Genomic DNA, 17260 nt, shown 5'->3' on the forward strand with positions numbered 1-17260 from the left:
TCATCGCGGAGACGCTGCTGCTATTAAACTCCGTAAATCAGGGAAGATCTTTGCTGACACATGGACTCATTTATAATTCTGCTTGGATGAAAACTAAAGGCCAAGATGAGCTAAGTCAGATATAAAAACAACGTCTGTCCGGTGCAATAACAAAGAAGAAATTCAGATTTAACAGGAGGAGTGCAGTTGATAATTCATTGAGCCCGGCAGCTTCCAGGCATGAGGGGGTAAAGTCAGTAGAAACCCTCTCGTGCAGCTTGTTGAACATCCCGTCTCTGAGCAAACTGAGGCTCAGACACAGAAACCGAAGCCAGTTGAACTTCTGCCGTCCTCCGTGGGGCCCTTCAAGATGGTGCAAGGTAAATCTGGATCTAATTAAAATGACAAGACGGGTAAATGTCCTCGCTCTCCTCTCAGTCCGAGGGCTCCCCTGGGCCGAAGTAACTTTCATAATTAGGACTGAATTGATCGTTGAGTGTGAAGCTGCGAGGACGACAGAGCAGAACGGCTTGTGAATGTATTGAACCTTTTGTCCAGAAATGCAAAAGCCTTAGAAGTCACAAGTGGAACTGGATATTTGTGGGATATTGGTTCATTTCGGGATATTTTCATCTGCTCAATAGCCTTAAAATGTTAGTATATGTAAGTATGTAAAAGTAAAATATGTCTTGGTTAAGTTCATGGAATGACTTTGCAGACGTCAGCATTTTAAAACTTGTATTTGATATTTATTTTTATGATAATATCTCTTTGCAGATGTTTGGTCAGCTGTCCTGAAAAAGTAGATGTTCAAATTTCAGTTTTAACACAATTTAAATGCAAATTTAACTTTTAACAGAGCACTTTTATTAGAACTTGAGTATTTTTGTGATCTGCCCTGAAAAGACAGAGACTGAACATGAACACTGAGGTTTGTGGAGTTTCCATCAGCTTTGAATGAAGACAAAAGAACCGACTGGATTTATTCTTTATTTCTGCTTTCAGCATCTTCACACATTACATTTGTATGGCTTTATACATATATAATAAATTTAAATGTATAAGAAACCCATATGATGAGAGCTGCAGAACAAACCCTCAGAGGGACTCGATCAGGACAAAGGAACTCCTAGTTCAGATCAGGAACATCAAAAAGAACAGAAACCTATGCAGTGATTTCATGGACTCACAATCAGTTTGTTTCACCTCCGTCTCACATGTGGAAAAGAAAAGAACAAATAATCAGCTCATTGATGAGGATCAGGATCAACACAGGTTCTAAAACATCACACAACCTGATTTCTCCATTGATTTAGAAAAGAACAGCAACATTAGTTCTTTCAAACACATTCATGTCAGTGTAATTATAGATTTCTGTCTTTACAAAGTGAGAACTAAATATGTGTGATAAAGGAAGGTCAGTGTGTGATTGAGAGCTGATCTCTGTGCGGAGCAGAAACATCACCACGACAAACTTTGATCAACAAACATGGAGACAAAAGAAGTTTAAGATTTACACACAGAATCTAAAACACTGCTTTTAATGACTCGAGTCTATTTGAGTTTACAGAACTCAGCTGTGGCTCCAGACCAAAGCCTAACTCCAGCATAGAGCGGCTGGGTGAATGTGGTCTGAACTCTGTGGAGGAGAGTCATGGTGTCAGTGACGCTGTAGAAGGACAGAACACCTGCACTGTGATCCAGGTACACTCCTACTCTGGAGGACACAGCACCTGACACTGGAGTCTTGATGTTGTTGTAATAAAAGTAATAACTGTTTTCATGACAATATAATGACCAAGATTTATCATTGTATCCAAATCCACATTCATGTGAGTTTCCTGCTCTGCTGATATTCTTGTATGTGACTGCTACACCACCTCCTCCCCTCGCCTCCACCTCCCAGTAACAACGTCCAGTCAGACTCTCTCTACTCAGGACCTGAGGCCAATCAGTGAATCTGTCTTGGTGATCAGAATAAGACTGTGCTTCTCTCATACGTGTTACTTTTCTGTTTCCCTTAGATAATAACAGAACTCTGTGTGCTGTGTTTGGATCCAGTGTGATTTCCTGTGAATATTTTAAGAAGTCAGCTCTGATCTCTGGCTTTGGTTGTCGCAGTAAAACATCCACTTGAGACACAATCTGTAAAATCTCTGTCTCTGTCTCACTCAGAATGTCCTGTAGTCGACCTCTGACCTGGGACACAGCTGAAGTCACGTCCTCAAAGTCCCTCAGAGGACGGATCCTGAAGCTGGATATGTGTGTAGATTCACTGAGTGGTGACAGTGAGGGGTAGTTGTGTAGAAACTGGTTGTGATCCTCTGTGTCTGAGAGCTGCTTCAGTTCATGGTCTTTCCTCTTCAGCTCAGTGATCTCCTGCTCCAGTCTCTCCTGAAGCTCTCTGACTCGACTCACTTCAGTTTCCTGCTTGGATCTGATCTGCTTCTTCACATCAGAGCTTCTTTTCTTCAGCAGACGGATCAGCTCAGTGAAGATCTTCTCACTGTCCTTCACTGCTTTATCAGCAGAGCCATTGACGGCCTCCTCCTCCTGTTGAAGCAGCTTCACGTCTTTCTCTGTGTCCTGGACTCTCTGCTGGATTGTTTGTCTCCTCAGCCCGAGCTCTCTCTGCCTCTCAGTCCTTTCTGCTGCAGCTGACACTGTGTCGTGGTCTTTATGTTCCTCCACAGAGCAGAGATAACAGATACACTGAAGATCCGTGCGGCAGAACATCTTCATCACCTCGTCGTGACGAGAGCAGATGTTCTCCTGGAGCTTCTCCGAGGGCTCCACCAGCTTGTGCTTCTTCAATGGAGCTGACAGAAGATGAGGCTGGAGGTGTTTTTCACAATAAGAGGCCAAACAAACCAAACAGGACTTGAGAGCTTTCAGTTTTCTCCCAGTGCAGACATCACAGGCCACATCTTCAGGTCCAGCATAGCAGTGATCAGAAGGAGCAGCTTGGAGTCCAGTCTTCTTCAGCTCCTCCACTAAATCAGCTAACATGGTGTTTTTCCTCAGGACAGGCCTCGGTGTGAAGGTCTGTCTACACTGAGGGCAGCTGTAGCTTCCTCTCTCCTCCCCATTGTCCCAGTGGGTGTTAATACAGCTCTTACAGTAGCTGTGTCCACAGCCTGTAGTCACCGGATCCTTCAGTAGATCCAGACAGATCGGACAGCAGAATCTTTCTCTGTCCAGTGGATTTTCTTGCTGCGCCATATCAGCTGCTGCCACAGACTGTAGAACAGTTTCACTTCCTCTGAACAGAAACAGATCTCTGCTCCTCCCCCTCTCGTTCACATCCTGCAGTGACCCATCTCACACAGTTCAAAGCTTGTTGTTCACTGGTTCTTACACTGACACACCGGTGAAGGGAGGAGACACAGACATATCCTGACTGGGAGGAGCTGGTTGTGTTTGAGGAAGAAGTTGTTGGTGTTTCAGGATTCACTGCATTTCACAGCGGCCTGTTCTCACTTGGTGATAAGAGGAGATTCAGTGAGAGGCAGAGTGTGTTTTCCTTCATTCACAACATACAATAACAATTATAGTCAAATCAAATAGATGCATTTACTATTAATAAATCACATCTTAATCTATAAAGCACAATAGCTTTAAAATGTAAGTATATGTAAGTATTTTAAAAGTAAGATATGTCTTGGTTAAGTTCATGGAATGACTTTACAGATGTCAGTTTCTTAAAACTTGTATTTGACATTTATTTTCATGATAACATCTCTTTGTAGCTGTTTGGTCAGCTGTCCTGAAATTGTAGACGTTCAAATTTCAGTTTGAACAAAATTGAAATGCAAATTTAACTGAAAATGAGAAATGTGTCATTTTAACAGAAAGCTTTTATTAGAACTTGTGTATTTTTGTGATCTGCCCTGAACAGACAGAGACTGAACATGAGGAACACTGAGGTTTGTGGAGTTTCAGGAGGAAACTTCCTCAGTTCTTCTCTCACAGGAGTTTCACTTTGTCTCCATCAGCTTTGAATGAAGACAAAAGAACCGACTGGATTTATTCTTTATTTCTACTTTCAGCGTCTTCACACATTACATTTTTATGGCTTTGTACATATATAAGAGATTTAAATGTATAATCACATGTATAAGAAACACATGTGATGAGAGCTGCAGAACAAACCCTCAGAGGGACTCGATCAGGACACTCTCCAATGGAACTGCTTGTTCAGATCAGGAAAATCATAAAGAACAGAAACCCACGCAGCGATTTCATGGACACACAATCAGTTTGTTTCACCTCAATCTCACATGTGGAAAAGAAAAGAACAAATAATCAGCTCATTAATGAGGATCCGGATCAACACAGGTTCTAAAACATCACACAACCTGATTTCTACATTGATTTAGAAAACAACAGCAACATTAGTTCTTTCAAACACATTCATGTCAGTGTAATTATAGATTTCTGTCTTTACAAAGTGAGAACTAAATATGTGTGATAAAGGAAGGTCGGTGTTTGATTGACAGCTGATCTCTGTGCGGATCAGAAACGTCACCACGACGAACTTTGATCAACAAACATGGAGACAAAAGAAGTTAAAGATTAAAAAACAGAATCTAAAACACTGCTTTTACTGACTCAAGTCCATTTGAGTTTACAGAACTTAGCTGTGTCTCCAGGATAATGAACCCTAACTCCAGCATAGAGCGGCTGAGTGAATGTGGTCTGGACTCTGTGGAGGAGAGTCATGGTGTCAGAGACGAAGCTGTAGAAGGACAGAACACCTGCACTGTGATCGAGGTACACTCCTACTCTAGTGGACAGAGGACCTGACACTGGAAACGAGATGCTGTAGTAATAAAACTTAGAACTGTTTCCATAACAATATAATGACCAAGATTTATCATTGAATCCAAATAAACATTCAGGTGAGGTTCCTGCTCTGCTGATATTCTTGTATGTGACTGCTACACCAACTACTCCCCCCACCACCTCCACCTCCCAGTAACAACGTCCAGTCAGACTCTCTCTACTCAGGACCTGAGGCCAATTAGTAAATCTGTCTGGGTGATTAGAATAAGACTGTTCTTGACTCATATGTGCTACTTTTCTGTTTCCCTCAGATAATAACACCTGCTTGTTTGCTGTGTTTGGATCCAGTGTGATTTCCTGTGAATATCTTAAGAAGTCAGCTCTGGTCTCTGGCTCTGGTTGTGGCAGTAAAACATCCACTTGAGACACAATCTGTAAAATCTCTGTCTCTGTCTCACTCAGAATGTCCTGTAGTCGACCTCTGACCTGTGACACAGCTGCTCTCACGTCCTCAAAGTTCCTCAGAGGACGGATCCTGAAGCTGGATGAGTGTGTAGATTCACTGAGTGGTGACAGTGAGGGGTAGTTGTGTAGAAACTGGTTGTGATCCTCTGTGTCTGAGAGCTGCTTCAGTTCATGGTCTTTCCTCTTCAGCTCAGTGATCTCCTGCTCCAGTCTCTCCTGAAGCTCTCTGACTCGACTCACTTCAGTTTCCTGCCGGGATCTGATCTGCTGCTCCACATCAGAGCTTCTTTTCTCCAGCAGACGGATCAGCTCAGTGAAGATCTCCTCAAAGTCCTTCACTGCTTTATCAGCAGAGCCATTAACGGCCTTCTCCTCCTGTTGAAGCAGCTTCAGGTCTTTCTCTGTGTCCTGGACTCTCTTCTGGATTGTTTGTCTCCTCAGCCCAAGCTCTCTCTGCCTCTCAGTCCTTTCTGCTGCAGCTGACACTGTGTCGTGGTCTTTATGTTCCTCCATAGAGCAGAGATAACAGATACACTGCTGATCAGTGCGGCAGAACATCTTCATCAACTCGTCGTGACGAGAGCAGATGTTCTCCTGGAGGTTCTCCGAGGGCTCAACCAGCTTGTGCTTCTTCAATGGAGGTGACTGAAGATGAGGCTGGAGGTGTTTTTCACAATAAGAGGCCAAACAAACCAAACAGGACTTGAGAGCTTTCAGTTTTCTCCCAGTGCAGACATCACAGGCCACATCTTCAGGTCCAGCATAGCAGTGATCAGCAGGAGCAGCTTGGAGTCCAGTCTTCTTCAGCTCCTCCACTAAATCAGCTAACATGGTGTTTTTCTCCAGGACAGGCCTCGGTGTGAAGGTCTGTCTACACTGAGGGCAGCTGTAGCTTCCTCTCTCCTCGTCTTTGTCCCAGTGGGTGTTAATACAGCTCTTACAGTAGCTGTGTCCACAGACAGTAGCCACCGGATCCTTCAGTAGATCCAGACAGATCGGACAGCAGAATCTTTCTCTGTCCAGTGGATTTTCTTGCTGCTCCATTTCAGCTGCTGCCAGAGACTGAAGAACAGTTTCACTTCCTCTGAACAGTGACTCATCTCCCCCAGTTCACAGCTTGTTGTTCATTGGTTCTTACAATGACACACCTGTGAAGGGAGGAGACACAGACATATCCTGACTGGGAGGAGCTGGTTGTGTTCGAGGAAGAAGTTGTTGGTGTTTCCGGATTTACTGCATTTCACAGCGGCCTGTTCACTCTTAGTGATTAGAGGAGATTCAGTGAGAGGCAGAGTGTGTTTTCCTTCATTCACAACATACAATAACAATTATAGTCAAATCAAATAGACGCATTTAATATTAATAAATCACATCTTAATCTATAAAGCACAATAGCTTTAAAATGTAAGTATATGTAAGTATTTTAAAAGTAAGATTTGTTTTGGTTAAGTTCATGGAATGACTTTACAGATGTCAGTATCTTAAAACTTGTATTTGACATTTATTTTCATGATAATATCTCTTTGCAGATGTTTGGTCAGCTGTCCTGAAATTGTACACGTTAAAATTTCAGTTTTAACAAAATTTAATTGAAAATTTAACTGAAAATGAGAAATATGTCATTTTAACAGAGCACTTTTATTAGATCTTGAGTATTTCTGTGATCTGCCCTGAAAAGACAGAGACTGAACATGAACACTGAGGTTTGTGGAGTTTCCATCAGCTTTGAATGAAGACAAAATAACCGACAGGAGTTATTCTTTATTTCTGCTTTCAGCATCTTCACACATTACATTTTTATGTATTTATATATATATATAAGAGATTTAAATGTATTAGACACCCATGTGATGAGAGCCACAGAACGAACCCTCAGAGAGACTTGATCAGGAAACTCCAATCGAACTGCTGGTTCAGATCATGAAAATCAAAAAGAACAGAAACCTATACAGCGATTTCATGGACACACAATCAGTTTGTTTCACCTCCATCTCATATGTGGAAAAGAAAAGAACAAATAATCAGCTCATTGATGAGGATCCGGATCAACACAGGTTCTAAAACATCACAGAACCTGATTTCTACTTTGATTTAGAATACAACAGCAACATTAGTTCTTTCAAAGACATTCATGTTAGTGTAATTATAGATTTCTGTCTTTACAAAGTGAGAACTAAATATGTGTGATAAATGGAGGTCAGTGTTTGATTGACAGCTGATCTCTGTGCGGAGCAGAAACGTCACCACGAAGAACTTTGATCACAAACATGGAGACAAAAGAAGTTAAAGATTTACACACAGAATCTTTGAGTTTACAGAACTCAGCTGTGTATCCAGGATAATAAACACTAACTCCAGCATAGAGAGGCTGAGTGAATGTGGTCTGGACTGTGTGGATGAGAGTCATGGTGTCAGAGACTCTGTAGAAGGACAGAACACCTGCACTGTGATCCAGGTACACTCCTACTCTGGAGGACAGAGGACCTGACACTGGAGTCTTGATGCTGTGGTAACAAAAGTTATAACTGTCATCATCAAAATCTAATGACCAAGATTTATCATTGAATCCAAGTCTACATTCATATGAGCCGTCGCTCTGCTGATATTCTTGTATGTGACTGCTACACCAACTCCTCCCCCCACTCTCACCTCCCAGTAACAACGTCCAGTCAGACTCTCTCTACTCAGGACCTGAGACCAATCAGTGAACCTGTCTGGGTGATCAGAATAAGACTGAACTTCACTCATACATGTTACTTTTCTGTTTCCCTCAGATAATAACAGATATTTGCGTGCTGTGTTTGGATCCATTGTGATTTCCTGTGAATATTTTAAGAAGTCAGCTCTGGTCTCTGGCTGTGGTTGTGGTGGTAAAACATCCACTTGAGACACAATCTGTAAAATCTCTGTCTCTGTCTCACTCAGAATGTCCTGTAGTCGACCTCTGACCTGTGACACAGCTGCTCTCACGTCCTCAAAGTTCCTCAGAGGACGGATCCTGATGCTGGATGAGTGTGTAGATTCACTGAGTGGTGACAGTGAGGGGTAGTTGTGTAGAAACTGGTTGTGATCCTCTGTGTCTGAGAGCTGCTTCAGTTCATGGTCTTTCCTCTTCAACTCAGTGATCTCCTGCTCCAGTCTCTCCTGAAGCTCTCTGACTCGACTCACTTCAGTTTCCTGCTGGGATCTGATCTGCTGCTTCACATCAGAGCTTCTTTTCTCCAGCAGACGGATCAGCTCAGTGAAGATTTCCTCACTGTCCTCCACTGCTTTATCAGCAGAGCCATTGACGGCCTCCTCCTCCTGTTTAAGCAGCTTCACGTTTTTCTCTGTGTCCTGGACTCTCTGCTGGATGGTTTGTCTCCTCAGCCCGAGCTCTCTCTGCCTCTCAGTCCTTTCTGCTGCAGCTGACACTGTGTTGTGGTCTTTATGTTCATCCACAGAGCAGAGATAACAGATACACTGCTGATCAGTGCGGCAGAACATCTTCATCACCTCGTCGTGACGAGAGCAGATGTTCTCCTGGAGCTTCTCCGAGGGCTCCACCAGCTTGTGCTTCTTCAATGGAGGTGACTGAAGATGAGGCTGGAGGTGTTTTTCACAATAAGAGGCCAAACAAACCAAACAGGACTTGAGAGCTTTCAGTTTTCTCCCAGTGCAGACATCACAGGCCACATCTTCAGGTCCAGCATAGCAGTGATCAGCAGGAGCAGCTTGGAGTCCAGTCTTCTTCAGCTCCTCCACTAAATCAGCTAACATGGTGTTTTTCTCCAGGACAGGCCTCGGTGTGAAGGTCTGTCTACACTGAGGGCAGCTGTAGCTTCCTCTCTCCTCGTCTTTGTCCCAGTGGGTGTTAATACAGCTCTTACAGTAGCTGTGTCCACAGACAGTAGCCACCGGATCCTTCAGTAGATCCAGACAGATCGGACAGCAGAATCTTTCTCTGTCCAGTGGATTTTCTTGCTGCTCCATTTCAGCTGCTGCCAGAGACTGAAGAACAGTTTCACTTCCTCTGAACAGTGACTCATCTCCCCCAGTTCACAGCTTGTTGTTCATTGGTTCTTACAATGACACACCTGTGAAGGGAGGAGACACAGACATATCCTGACTGGGAGGAGCTGGTTGTGTTCGAGGAAGAAGTTGTTGGTGTTTCCGGATTTACTGCATTTCACAGCGGCCTGTTCACTCTTAGTGATTAGAGGAGATTCAGTGAGAGGCAGAGTGTGTTTTCCTTCATTCACAACATACAATAACAATTATAGTCAAATCAAATAGACGCATTTAATATTAATAAATCACATCTTAATCTATAAAGCACAATAGCTTTAAAATGTAAGTATATGTAAGTATTTTAAAAGTAAGATTTGTTTTGGTTAAGTTCATGGAATGACTTTACAGATGTCAGTATCTTAAAACTTGTATTTGACATTTATTTTCATGATAATATCTCTTTGCAGATGTTTGGTCAGCTGTCCTGAAATTGTACACGTTAAAATTTCAGTTTTAACAAAATTTAATTGAAAATTTAACTGAAAATGAGAAATATGTCATTTTAACAGAGCACTTTTATTAGATCTTGAGTATTTCTGTGATCTGCCCTGAAAAGACAGAGACTGAACATGAACACTGAGGTTTGTGGAGTTTCCATCAGCTTTGAATGAAGACAAAATAACCGACAGGAGTTATTCTTTATTTCTGCTTTCAGCATCTTCACACATTACATTTTTATGTATTTATATATATATATAAGAGATTTAAATGTATTAGACACCCATGTGATGAGAGCCACAGAACGAACCCTCAGAGAGACTTGATCAGGAAACTCCAATCGAACTGCTGGTTCAGATCATGAAAATCAAAAAGAACAGAAACCTATACAGCGATTTCATGGACACACAATCAGTTTGTTTCACCTCCATCTCATATGTGGAAAAGAAAAGAACAAATAATCAGCTCATTGATGAGGATCCGGATCAACACAGGTTCTAAAACATCACAGAACCTGATTTCTACTTTGATTTAGAATACAACAGCAACATTAGTTCTTTCAAAGACATTCATGTTAGTGTAATTATAGATTTCTGTCTTTACAAAGTGAGAACTAAATATGTGTGATAAATGGAGGTCAGTGTTTGATTGACAGCTGATCTCTGTGCGGAGCAGAAACGTCACCACGAAGAACTTTGATCACAAACATGGAGACAAAAGAAGTTAAAGATTTACACACAGAATCTTTGAGTTTACAGAACTCAGCTGTGTATCCAGGATAATAAACACTAACTCCAGCATAGAGAGGCTGAGTGAATGTGGTCTGGACTGTGTGGATGAGAGTCATGGTGTCAGAGACTCTGTAGAAGGACAGAACACCTGCACTGTGATCCAGGTACACTCCTACTCTGGAGGACAGAGGACCTGACACTGGAGTCTTGATGCTGTGGTAACAAAAGTTATAACTGTCATCATCAAAATCTAATGACCAAGATTTATCATTGAATCCAAGTCTACATTCATATGAGCCGTCGCTCTGCTGATATTCTTGTATGTGACTGCTACACCAACTCCTCCCCCCACTCTCACCTCCCAGTAACAACGTCCAGTCAGACTCTCTCTACTCAGGACCTGAGACCAATCAGTGAACCTGTCTGGGTGATCAGAATAAGACTGAACTTCACTCATACATGTTACTTTTCTGTTTCCCTCAGATAATAACAGATATTTGCGTGCTGTGTTTGGATCCATTGTGATTTCCTGTGAATATTTTAAGAAGTCAGCTCTGGTCTCTGGCTGTGGTTGTGGTGGTAAAACATCCACTTGAGACACAATCTGTAAAATCTCTGTCTCTGTCTCACTCAGAATGTCCTGTAGTCGACCTCTGACCTGTGACACAGCTGCTCTCACGTCCTCAAAGTTCCTCAGAGGACGGATCCTGATGCTGGATGAGTGTGTAGATTCACTGAGTGGTGACAGTGAGGGGTAGTTGTGTAGAAACTGGTTGTGATCCTCTGTGTCTGAGAGCTGCTTCAGTTCATGGTCTTTCCTCTTCAACTCAGTGATCTCCTGCTCCAGTCTCTCCTGAAGCTCTCTGACTCGACTCACTTCAGTTTCCTGCTGGGATCTGATCTGCTGCTTCACATCAGAGCTTCTTTTCTCCAGCAGACGGATCAGCTCAGTGAAGATTTCCTCACTGTCCTCCACTGCTTTATCAGCAGAGCCATTGACGGCCTCCTCCTCCTGTTTAAGCAGCTTCACGTTTTTCTCTGTGTCCTGGACTCTCTGCTGGATGGTTTGTCTCCTCAGCCCGAGCTCTCTCTGCCTCTCAGTCCTTTCTGCTGCAGCTGACACTGTGTTGTGGTCTTTATGTTCATCCACAGAGCAGAGATAACAGATACACTGCTGATCAGTGCGGCAGAACATCTTCATCACCTCGTCGTGACGAGAGCAGATGTTCTCCTGGAGCTTCTCCGAGGGCTCCACCAGCTTGTGCTTCTTCAATGCAGCTGACTGAAGATGAGGCTGGAGGTGTTTCTCACAATAAGAGGCCAAACAAACCAAACAGGACTTGAGAGCTTTCCGTTTTCTCCCAGTGCAGACATCACAGGCCACATCTTCAGGTCCAGCATAGCAGTGATCAGCAGGAGCAGCTTGGAGTCCAGTCTTCTTCAGCTCCTCCACTAAATCAGCTAACATGGTGTTTTTCCTCAGGACAGGCCTTGGTGTGAAGGTCTGTCTACACTGAGGACAGCTGTAGCTTCCTCTCTCCTCCCCATTGTCCCAGTGGGTGTTAATACAGCTCTTACAGTAGCTGTGTCCACAGCCAGTAGTCACCGGATCCTTGAGTAGATCCAGACAGATCGGACAGCAGAATCTTTCTCTGTCCAGTTGAATTTCTTGCTGCGCCATTTCAGCTGCTGCCAGTGACTGAAGAACAGGTTCTCTTCCTCTGAACAGATACAGATCTCTGCTCCTCCCTCTCTCGTTCACTTCCTGCAGTGACTCATCTCCCACAGGTCACAGCTTGTTGTTCACTGGTTCTTACACTGACACACCTGTGAAGGGAGGCGACACAGACATATCCTGACTGGGAGGACCTGGTTGTGTTTGAGGAAGAAGTTGTTGGTGTTTCAGGATTTACTGCATTTCACAGCGGCCTGTTCTCACCTGGTGTTAAGAGAAGATTCAATGAGAGGCAGGGTGTGTTTTCCTTCATTCACAACACACAGTCACAATTATAGTCAAATCAAATAGATGCATTTTATAATGCGGAATCACACCTTTATCTATCTTTATCAAGCACATCTCAGAACAAATAAAGGATAACTCGTAAAAAGTCCAAATACAAACTCACTCATAGAAGAATGAAAAACTAAAAAAGTAGAATAAAAGTTAAGTAAAGGTTAAGATCGTCTTTACTGCCCCCGAGGGGCCATTTGGTTTGCAAACAGTAGTCACACACAACCAGTACACATCATAACAATACATAAAAAGAGCGTTAAACATCCATTAGTCCTTTGTTAAAATACTAAGATATATTAAAATGTGTGTGTGCCATACACCAGGGCTACAGCTGGTTTAAAAGTCCGACTGCTGAGGGGACAATGATCTTAAAGATGACAGAAATTGAAGCATGACCACACATTACAATAACAAAACTAGAAAAATTGATCCACGACACTCATCTCAATTTGAAGTTGATCTGATGTAAGCTGTGGTACAAGTACCTCAAAGTAAAAATGTGGAATATGGCCAAAATGGCCACTAAATGCAAAATGGCGGGCTTCTTGTTGCGTTTTTCCAATTGCACCTCCGAACTTTTTTGTTTGTCTGGTCATGAATAACCTGTGAATCGATTTTTGGGAAGTTTCGGGTGGACCGTTTTGCCACGCCGATTTAACTCCAAAATTCCCAAAAAATTCGGTAAGAATTTGAGCATGTTAGAGCCCTCAAAAAGCAAATTCATTTGCCTGTAAAAAAAATAAAAAATAATAATCCTCACAATTTCAATAGGGCTGTCTGTCTGTCAGTGTCTGTCAGTGCCTGTCAGGGCTCAGTAATAAGTAATACAAACAACTACAGAAAGTAGGGAACTAGTTTTTTGCAGCTAAAGACTTTTCATCTTGTTGACAGTAACAGAACTTAAACAAATATATGATAATGTTGGTCCACAAAAGTTGAGGTGTCAGGACATCTTGTCGATATAAAACTGGTTCTTGGACTTAGAAATAACTGTTTAAGAAAATAATTAAAGAAAAGAGAAGTTTTTTAAATAATCATAGAAAAGAGTTGCGTGTCTCACAATCCAAAATCAATTTCAAAAACCCAATTAAAGATCTCTGTGTAAATAGCACAGAAGGGATCCGTTGTTATCGTGACAGAAACGTATTCGCTGGCTGCACCATCAGCGTTTACTGTTCCTCTTCACCACACACAGCGACTTGAGAGCAGGCGCTTGGATTTCCCACATTTCTCCTGAAATCTCACTTGAAGGTAGGAGACGGCGCTTAGCGGAGCCGGAGCGCACGTCTCTGCCAGCTCCTTGCACCTGTCAACAGGCACTGTCGACATGTGTCAGAACCTCGGATTGGATTTTGCACAAATTGTAATAATTCGCTCTCCTCCTCATAATGAGCTTGTTTCACAGCAGGAGGTCACGACTGCAGCTGAAATGTGACGAACAACCAGACACTTCATCATTTCAGCCAATCAGCAGGTATTTGTACCAATTAGCTCTGTGCAGAGACACGTTCTCCTCTGAAGCTGCGGCCACAGCAGAACACTAGAAGTTAATTTAAATCAGCGACAATTAATCAATTAAACAATTAATCAGTTGGGTTTGAGAGGCGCCCAGCAGCTGAATGAACTTCTTTACCAAGTTCAAAAAGAAATCGCTGATGATTGAAACAAATACCTCTACAAATACAGTGAGTTGTTAACTCGATGTTTAGATTAAAAAGGAGGGAAAACGTGATGCAGAAGATTCAAGTTTCGCTCATGTTGTTGGTCTGCTGCAGGAAAATTATACAAAAATAACAAAACACTACATAGAAACACTATATACGATTTAAGAAATATACAAACGTAGAAAGATAAGGTAGATCTGGATCAGGGGCCAGATGCAGGAGGTTTTATTAACATTTTAATTGATTTATAGCGAATACTTCCCGGATCACAATGAAAAATAACAATCAGGCACATTTACAGAGCTTATACATATGAGTGTGTGTAGTTGATTGGATTCAAAGGAACTGTTGGGCCATTAATTCAGTGCTAATTGTCCACCACTGCTTCCAGTCTTTGTGCTAAGCTAGGCTAATCATCTGCCAGCTGTTGCACAGATGTGAGAGATATATAGATATAATATCATGTAACAGCTATTAAAGAAAAATATGGAGCCAGTCCTTTAATTGAATTTCATCATATTTCTGTCGTGCAGGTCTTAATTCATTACTTGAAATTTAAAAAATTAGGTTGTTTGGAGGAAAAGCGGCCAAACCCTTCTATAGATTAACTTTTATTTTCCAGTTTTCTTCCTTGGATCCATATCAGGGTATAACACGCCTCCACCGAGGGAGTAGAGTGACGGAGCGGCGCCTCATCAATAGCGCGGCGTGATCTCTCTGAGGTTTGTGTGACTCTCAGTCACACAAGCTTTTATCTGGCGCCTGTCAGACTCCTGCAGTGATTCCACTGCCAGAGCCAGAGAGCTGACAGATGATTAGTTTGCCTTTTGTTCCTATGGACTTAATCACGTGTGTTTTCCATCAACGCTCAGAGCTTTGCACATACATATCTGATCTAAAATAGTAATGCGGAGCTGTCTTTGAATTCCTAACTAGGATGATCCCATTCTTAAACACAAATATACCTGATTAAGGTTTTCTCCACCAGAATCTGGTATTCAAACAATGTAGAGAGCAAATTTAGAGAAGGTATGAATATATATAGTATAAAAACTAACCCTGAGTATTTTATCATTATCTTTATTCAGGCTGTGGAGGAAATAAGACGATGAGGATCTTCCTGCTTGGCTGTCGTCAGTTTTCTACCTTTGAATTATCCAGTGGTTGAAAATCGTTTTAATGTGATAAAAGAGAGAAAATGTTTTCTTTGTAAAGTGATTCAGCCTCTTCTGAGACTTTCTCTCCACCTTTTTCTTGCCTTCCGAATTCAGAGACATTAGAAACTAAGTTACAGATAATGTTTTCAAAGGATAACTAATTTAAACCTTTAAACTTCCCGGACTGATTAAACCATAAATGACAGAAACCTTGGAGAAAAACATATTTGACAAGTACTTTGACCTTCTACTTTGGCCCATGTCCCGTCCACTGACATGGAGGAAGCAGGATTTTTTATTTACCTATACTGCATTCAGCCTGTCATGTTGCCCATCTTCATGTACAGTTTATGAATTAGAGCTTGTACAGTTTATTTCAGTCTGAACAGATGAGCTGTAACATGGACGGGTTGAGGATTGAGAAGTGACCCACGACCTCAGGAGAGCGAAGGGGAAGAGGAACACAAGGAGTCGCTCACACGTTCCTGAGATCTGAGAACAAATAAGAGACGGCACAAGAGAGAGAGAGGAAGCGACGCTAATACTCAGGAAGGATGAAAGAGATGGAAAGCAATCAGCGTGACAACGGAGGAGGAAGAGTGAGGGAGCGCGTAGGGCGAGGCTGACACTTTGTCAGAGGCAGAGCTCGTTGTCAGACGGGCTAATGCTACCTCAGTTCAAGTCCCTCTTAAAGACGTCAGATCACACACGCAGATTGCCCGCGGAGGATTCCAGGCAGGCGCCCGCCAGGGCAGCCGGGAAATTGCATTTGCTGCCTGCTACAAGATCCTGATAAGAGCAGATTTGTTCTAAGAACGCAATGACAGGGCAAGGTTATCACAAAGCTGCCTGGCCTCCCTACTGCAGAGGAGGAGAGGAGGAGAGGAGGAGGAGGAGGAGGAGGAGAGGATGGGAGGAGGAGGAGGAGGAGGAGGAGGAGGAGGAGGAGGAGAGGATCAGGAAAGGAGGAGAGGAAAGCAACATTATGAGGAGGAGAGGAGAGAAAAAGGGAAAAGAAAGAGAGGAAGAGGAGGAGAGGAGAGAAAGATGAAGACATGAAGATGAGGAAAAGAGATGAGAGGAGGAGAGGAGGAGAGGATCAGGAGAGGAGGAGAGGAGGTGAGGAGGAGGAGGAGAGGGTCAGGAGAGGAGGACAGGAGGATGAGGAGAGGATCAGGAGAGGAGGAGAGGAGGAGGAGGAGGAGGAGGAGGAGAGGGTCAGGAGAGGAGGAGAGGAGGAGGAGAGGATCAGAAGAGGAGGAGAGGAAAGCAAGATTTTGAGGAGGAGAGGAGAGAAAAAGGGATAGAAAGAGAGGAAGAGGAGGAGAGGAGAGAAAGATGAAGAGAGGAAGATGAGGAAAAGAGATGAGAGGAGGAGAGGAAGAGGAAGAGGAAAATGAGGCAAAGAGGAGAGACCAGAGGAGGAGGTAACATCGACCCTTATGAGACAAGGAGAAGATGACAGGAGAACTTCATGATGGAGAGAACAGATGATGTTTGTATCAGATCAGAAACATGTAGAATAAATCTTCATGTAAACTCCAATCTGTGAAAACTGAAGAAACCAAAACCGGATTAGAAAGAGAAGAAACACGAGTAAATATGTGAACATCTGGTTTAACATGTGTGTAATCAGCAAGATGTGAGGTTAATTTAAGCTCAGCTATAATTGTGTACATGTATTTAGGGTGTGTGTGTGTGTGTGTGTGTGTGTGTGTGTGTGTGTGTGTGTGTGTGTGTGTGTGTGTGTGTGTGTGTGTGTGTGTGTGTGATTGCGTCTGGAGTCAAGACAAGCTGATGAAGGGTGAGAACTGAGAAGTGATGTCATGAGGTGTGTGTGTTTGTGTGTGTGTGTGTGTGTGTGTGTGTGTGTGTGTGTGTGTGTGTGTGTGTGTGTGTGTGTGTGTGTGTGTGTGTGTGTGTGTGTGTGTGTGTGTGTGTAGGCTGCAGATAAGTGTCAGAGCTGTCTGTTGAAGT

General features: G+C 42.9%; 3 protein-coding genes and 1 pseudogene across 3 annotated transcripts; all 4 read right to left on the bottom strand.

The window, feature by feature from the left end:
• Positions 1 to 1006: 1006 nt before the first annotated feature.
• On the bottom strand, positions 1007 to 9201 carry LOC133024483 (tripartite motif-containing protein 16-like). Its single transcript, XM_061091608.1, has 2 exons — positions 7921 to 9201; positions 1007 to 1920 (listed from the first exon to the last, which is right to left on the bottom strand). The coding sequence occupies exons 1-2, from the start codon at positions 9199 to 9201 to the stop codon at positions 1534 to 1536; spliced, it is 1668 nt and encodes a 555-aa protein (XP_060947591.1). The 3' UTR covers positions 1007 to 1533.
• On the bottom strand, positions 2251 to 3201 carry LOC133024938 (E3 ubiquitin/ISG15 ligase TRIM25-like; the record flags this gene model as incomplete). Its single annotated transcript, XM_061092106.1, has 1 exon — positions 2251 to 3201. A coding segment is annotated over exon 1 (951 nt), but the record flags the coding sequence as incomplete, so codon positions are not given.
• Positions 4900 to 6273, bottom strand: LOC133024725 (tripartite motif-containing protein 16-like; the record flags this gene model as incomplete). The annotated part of the gene is made up of 1 exon (XM_061091894.1): positions 4900 to 6273. A coding segment is annotated over exon 1 (1374 nt), but the record flags the coding sequence as incomplete, so codon positions are not given.
• Positions 9202 to 10465: 1264 nt separating the features above from the next.
• On the bottom strand, positions 10466 to 12129 carry LOC133024826 (tripartite motif-containing protein 16-like; annotated as a pseudogene).
• Between the last annotated feature and the right edge of the window lie 5131 nt (positions 12130 to 17260).

This window comes from Limanda limanda, chromosome 18, assembly GCF_963576545.1.
Source record: "Limanda limanda chromosome 18, fLimLim1.1, whole genome shotgun sequence".
NCBI lineage: Eukaryota > Metazoa > Chordata > Actinopteri > Pleuronectiformes > Pleuronectidae > Limanda > Limanda limanda.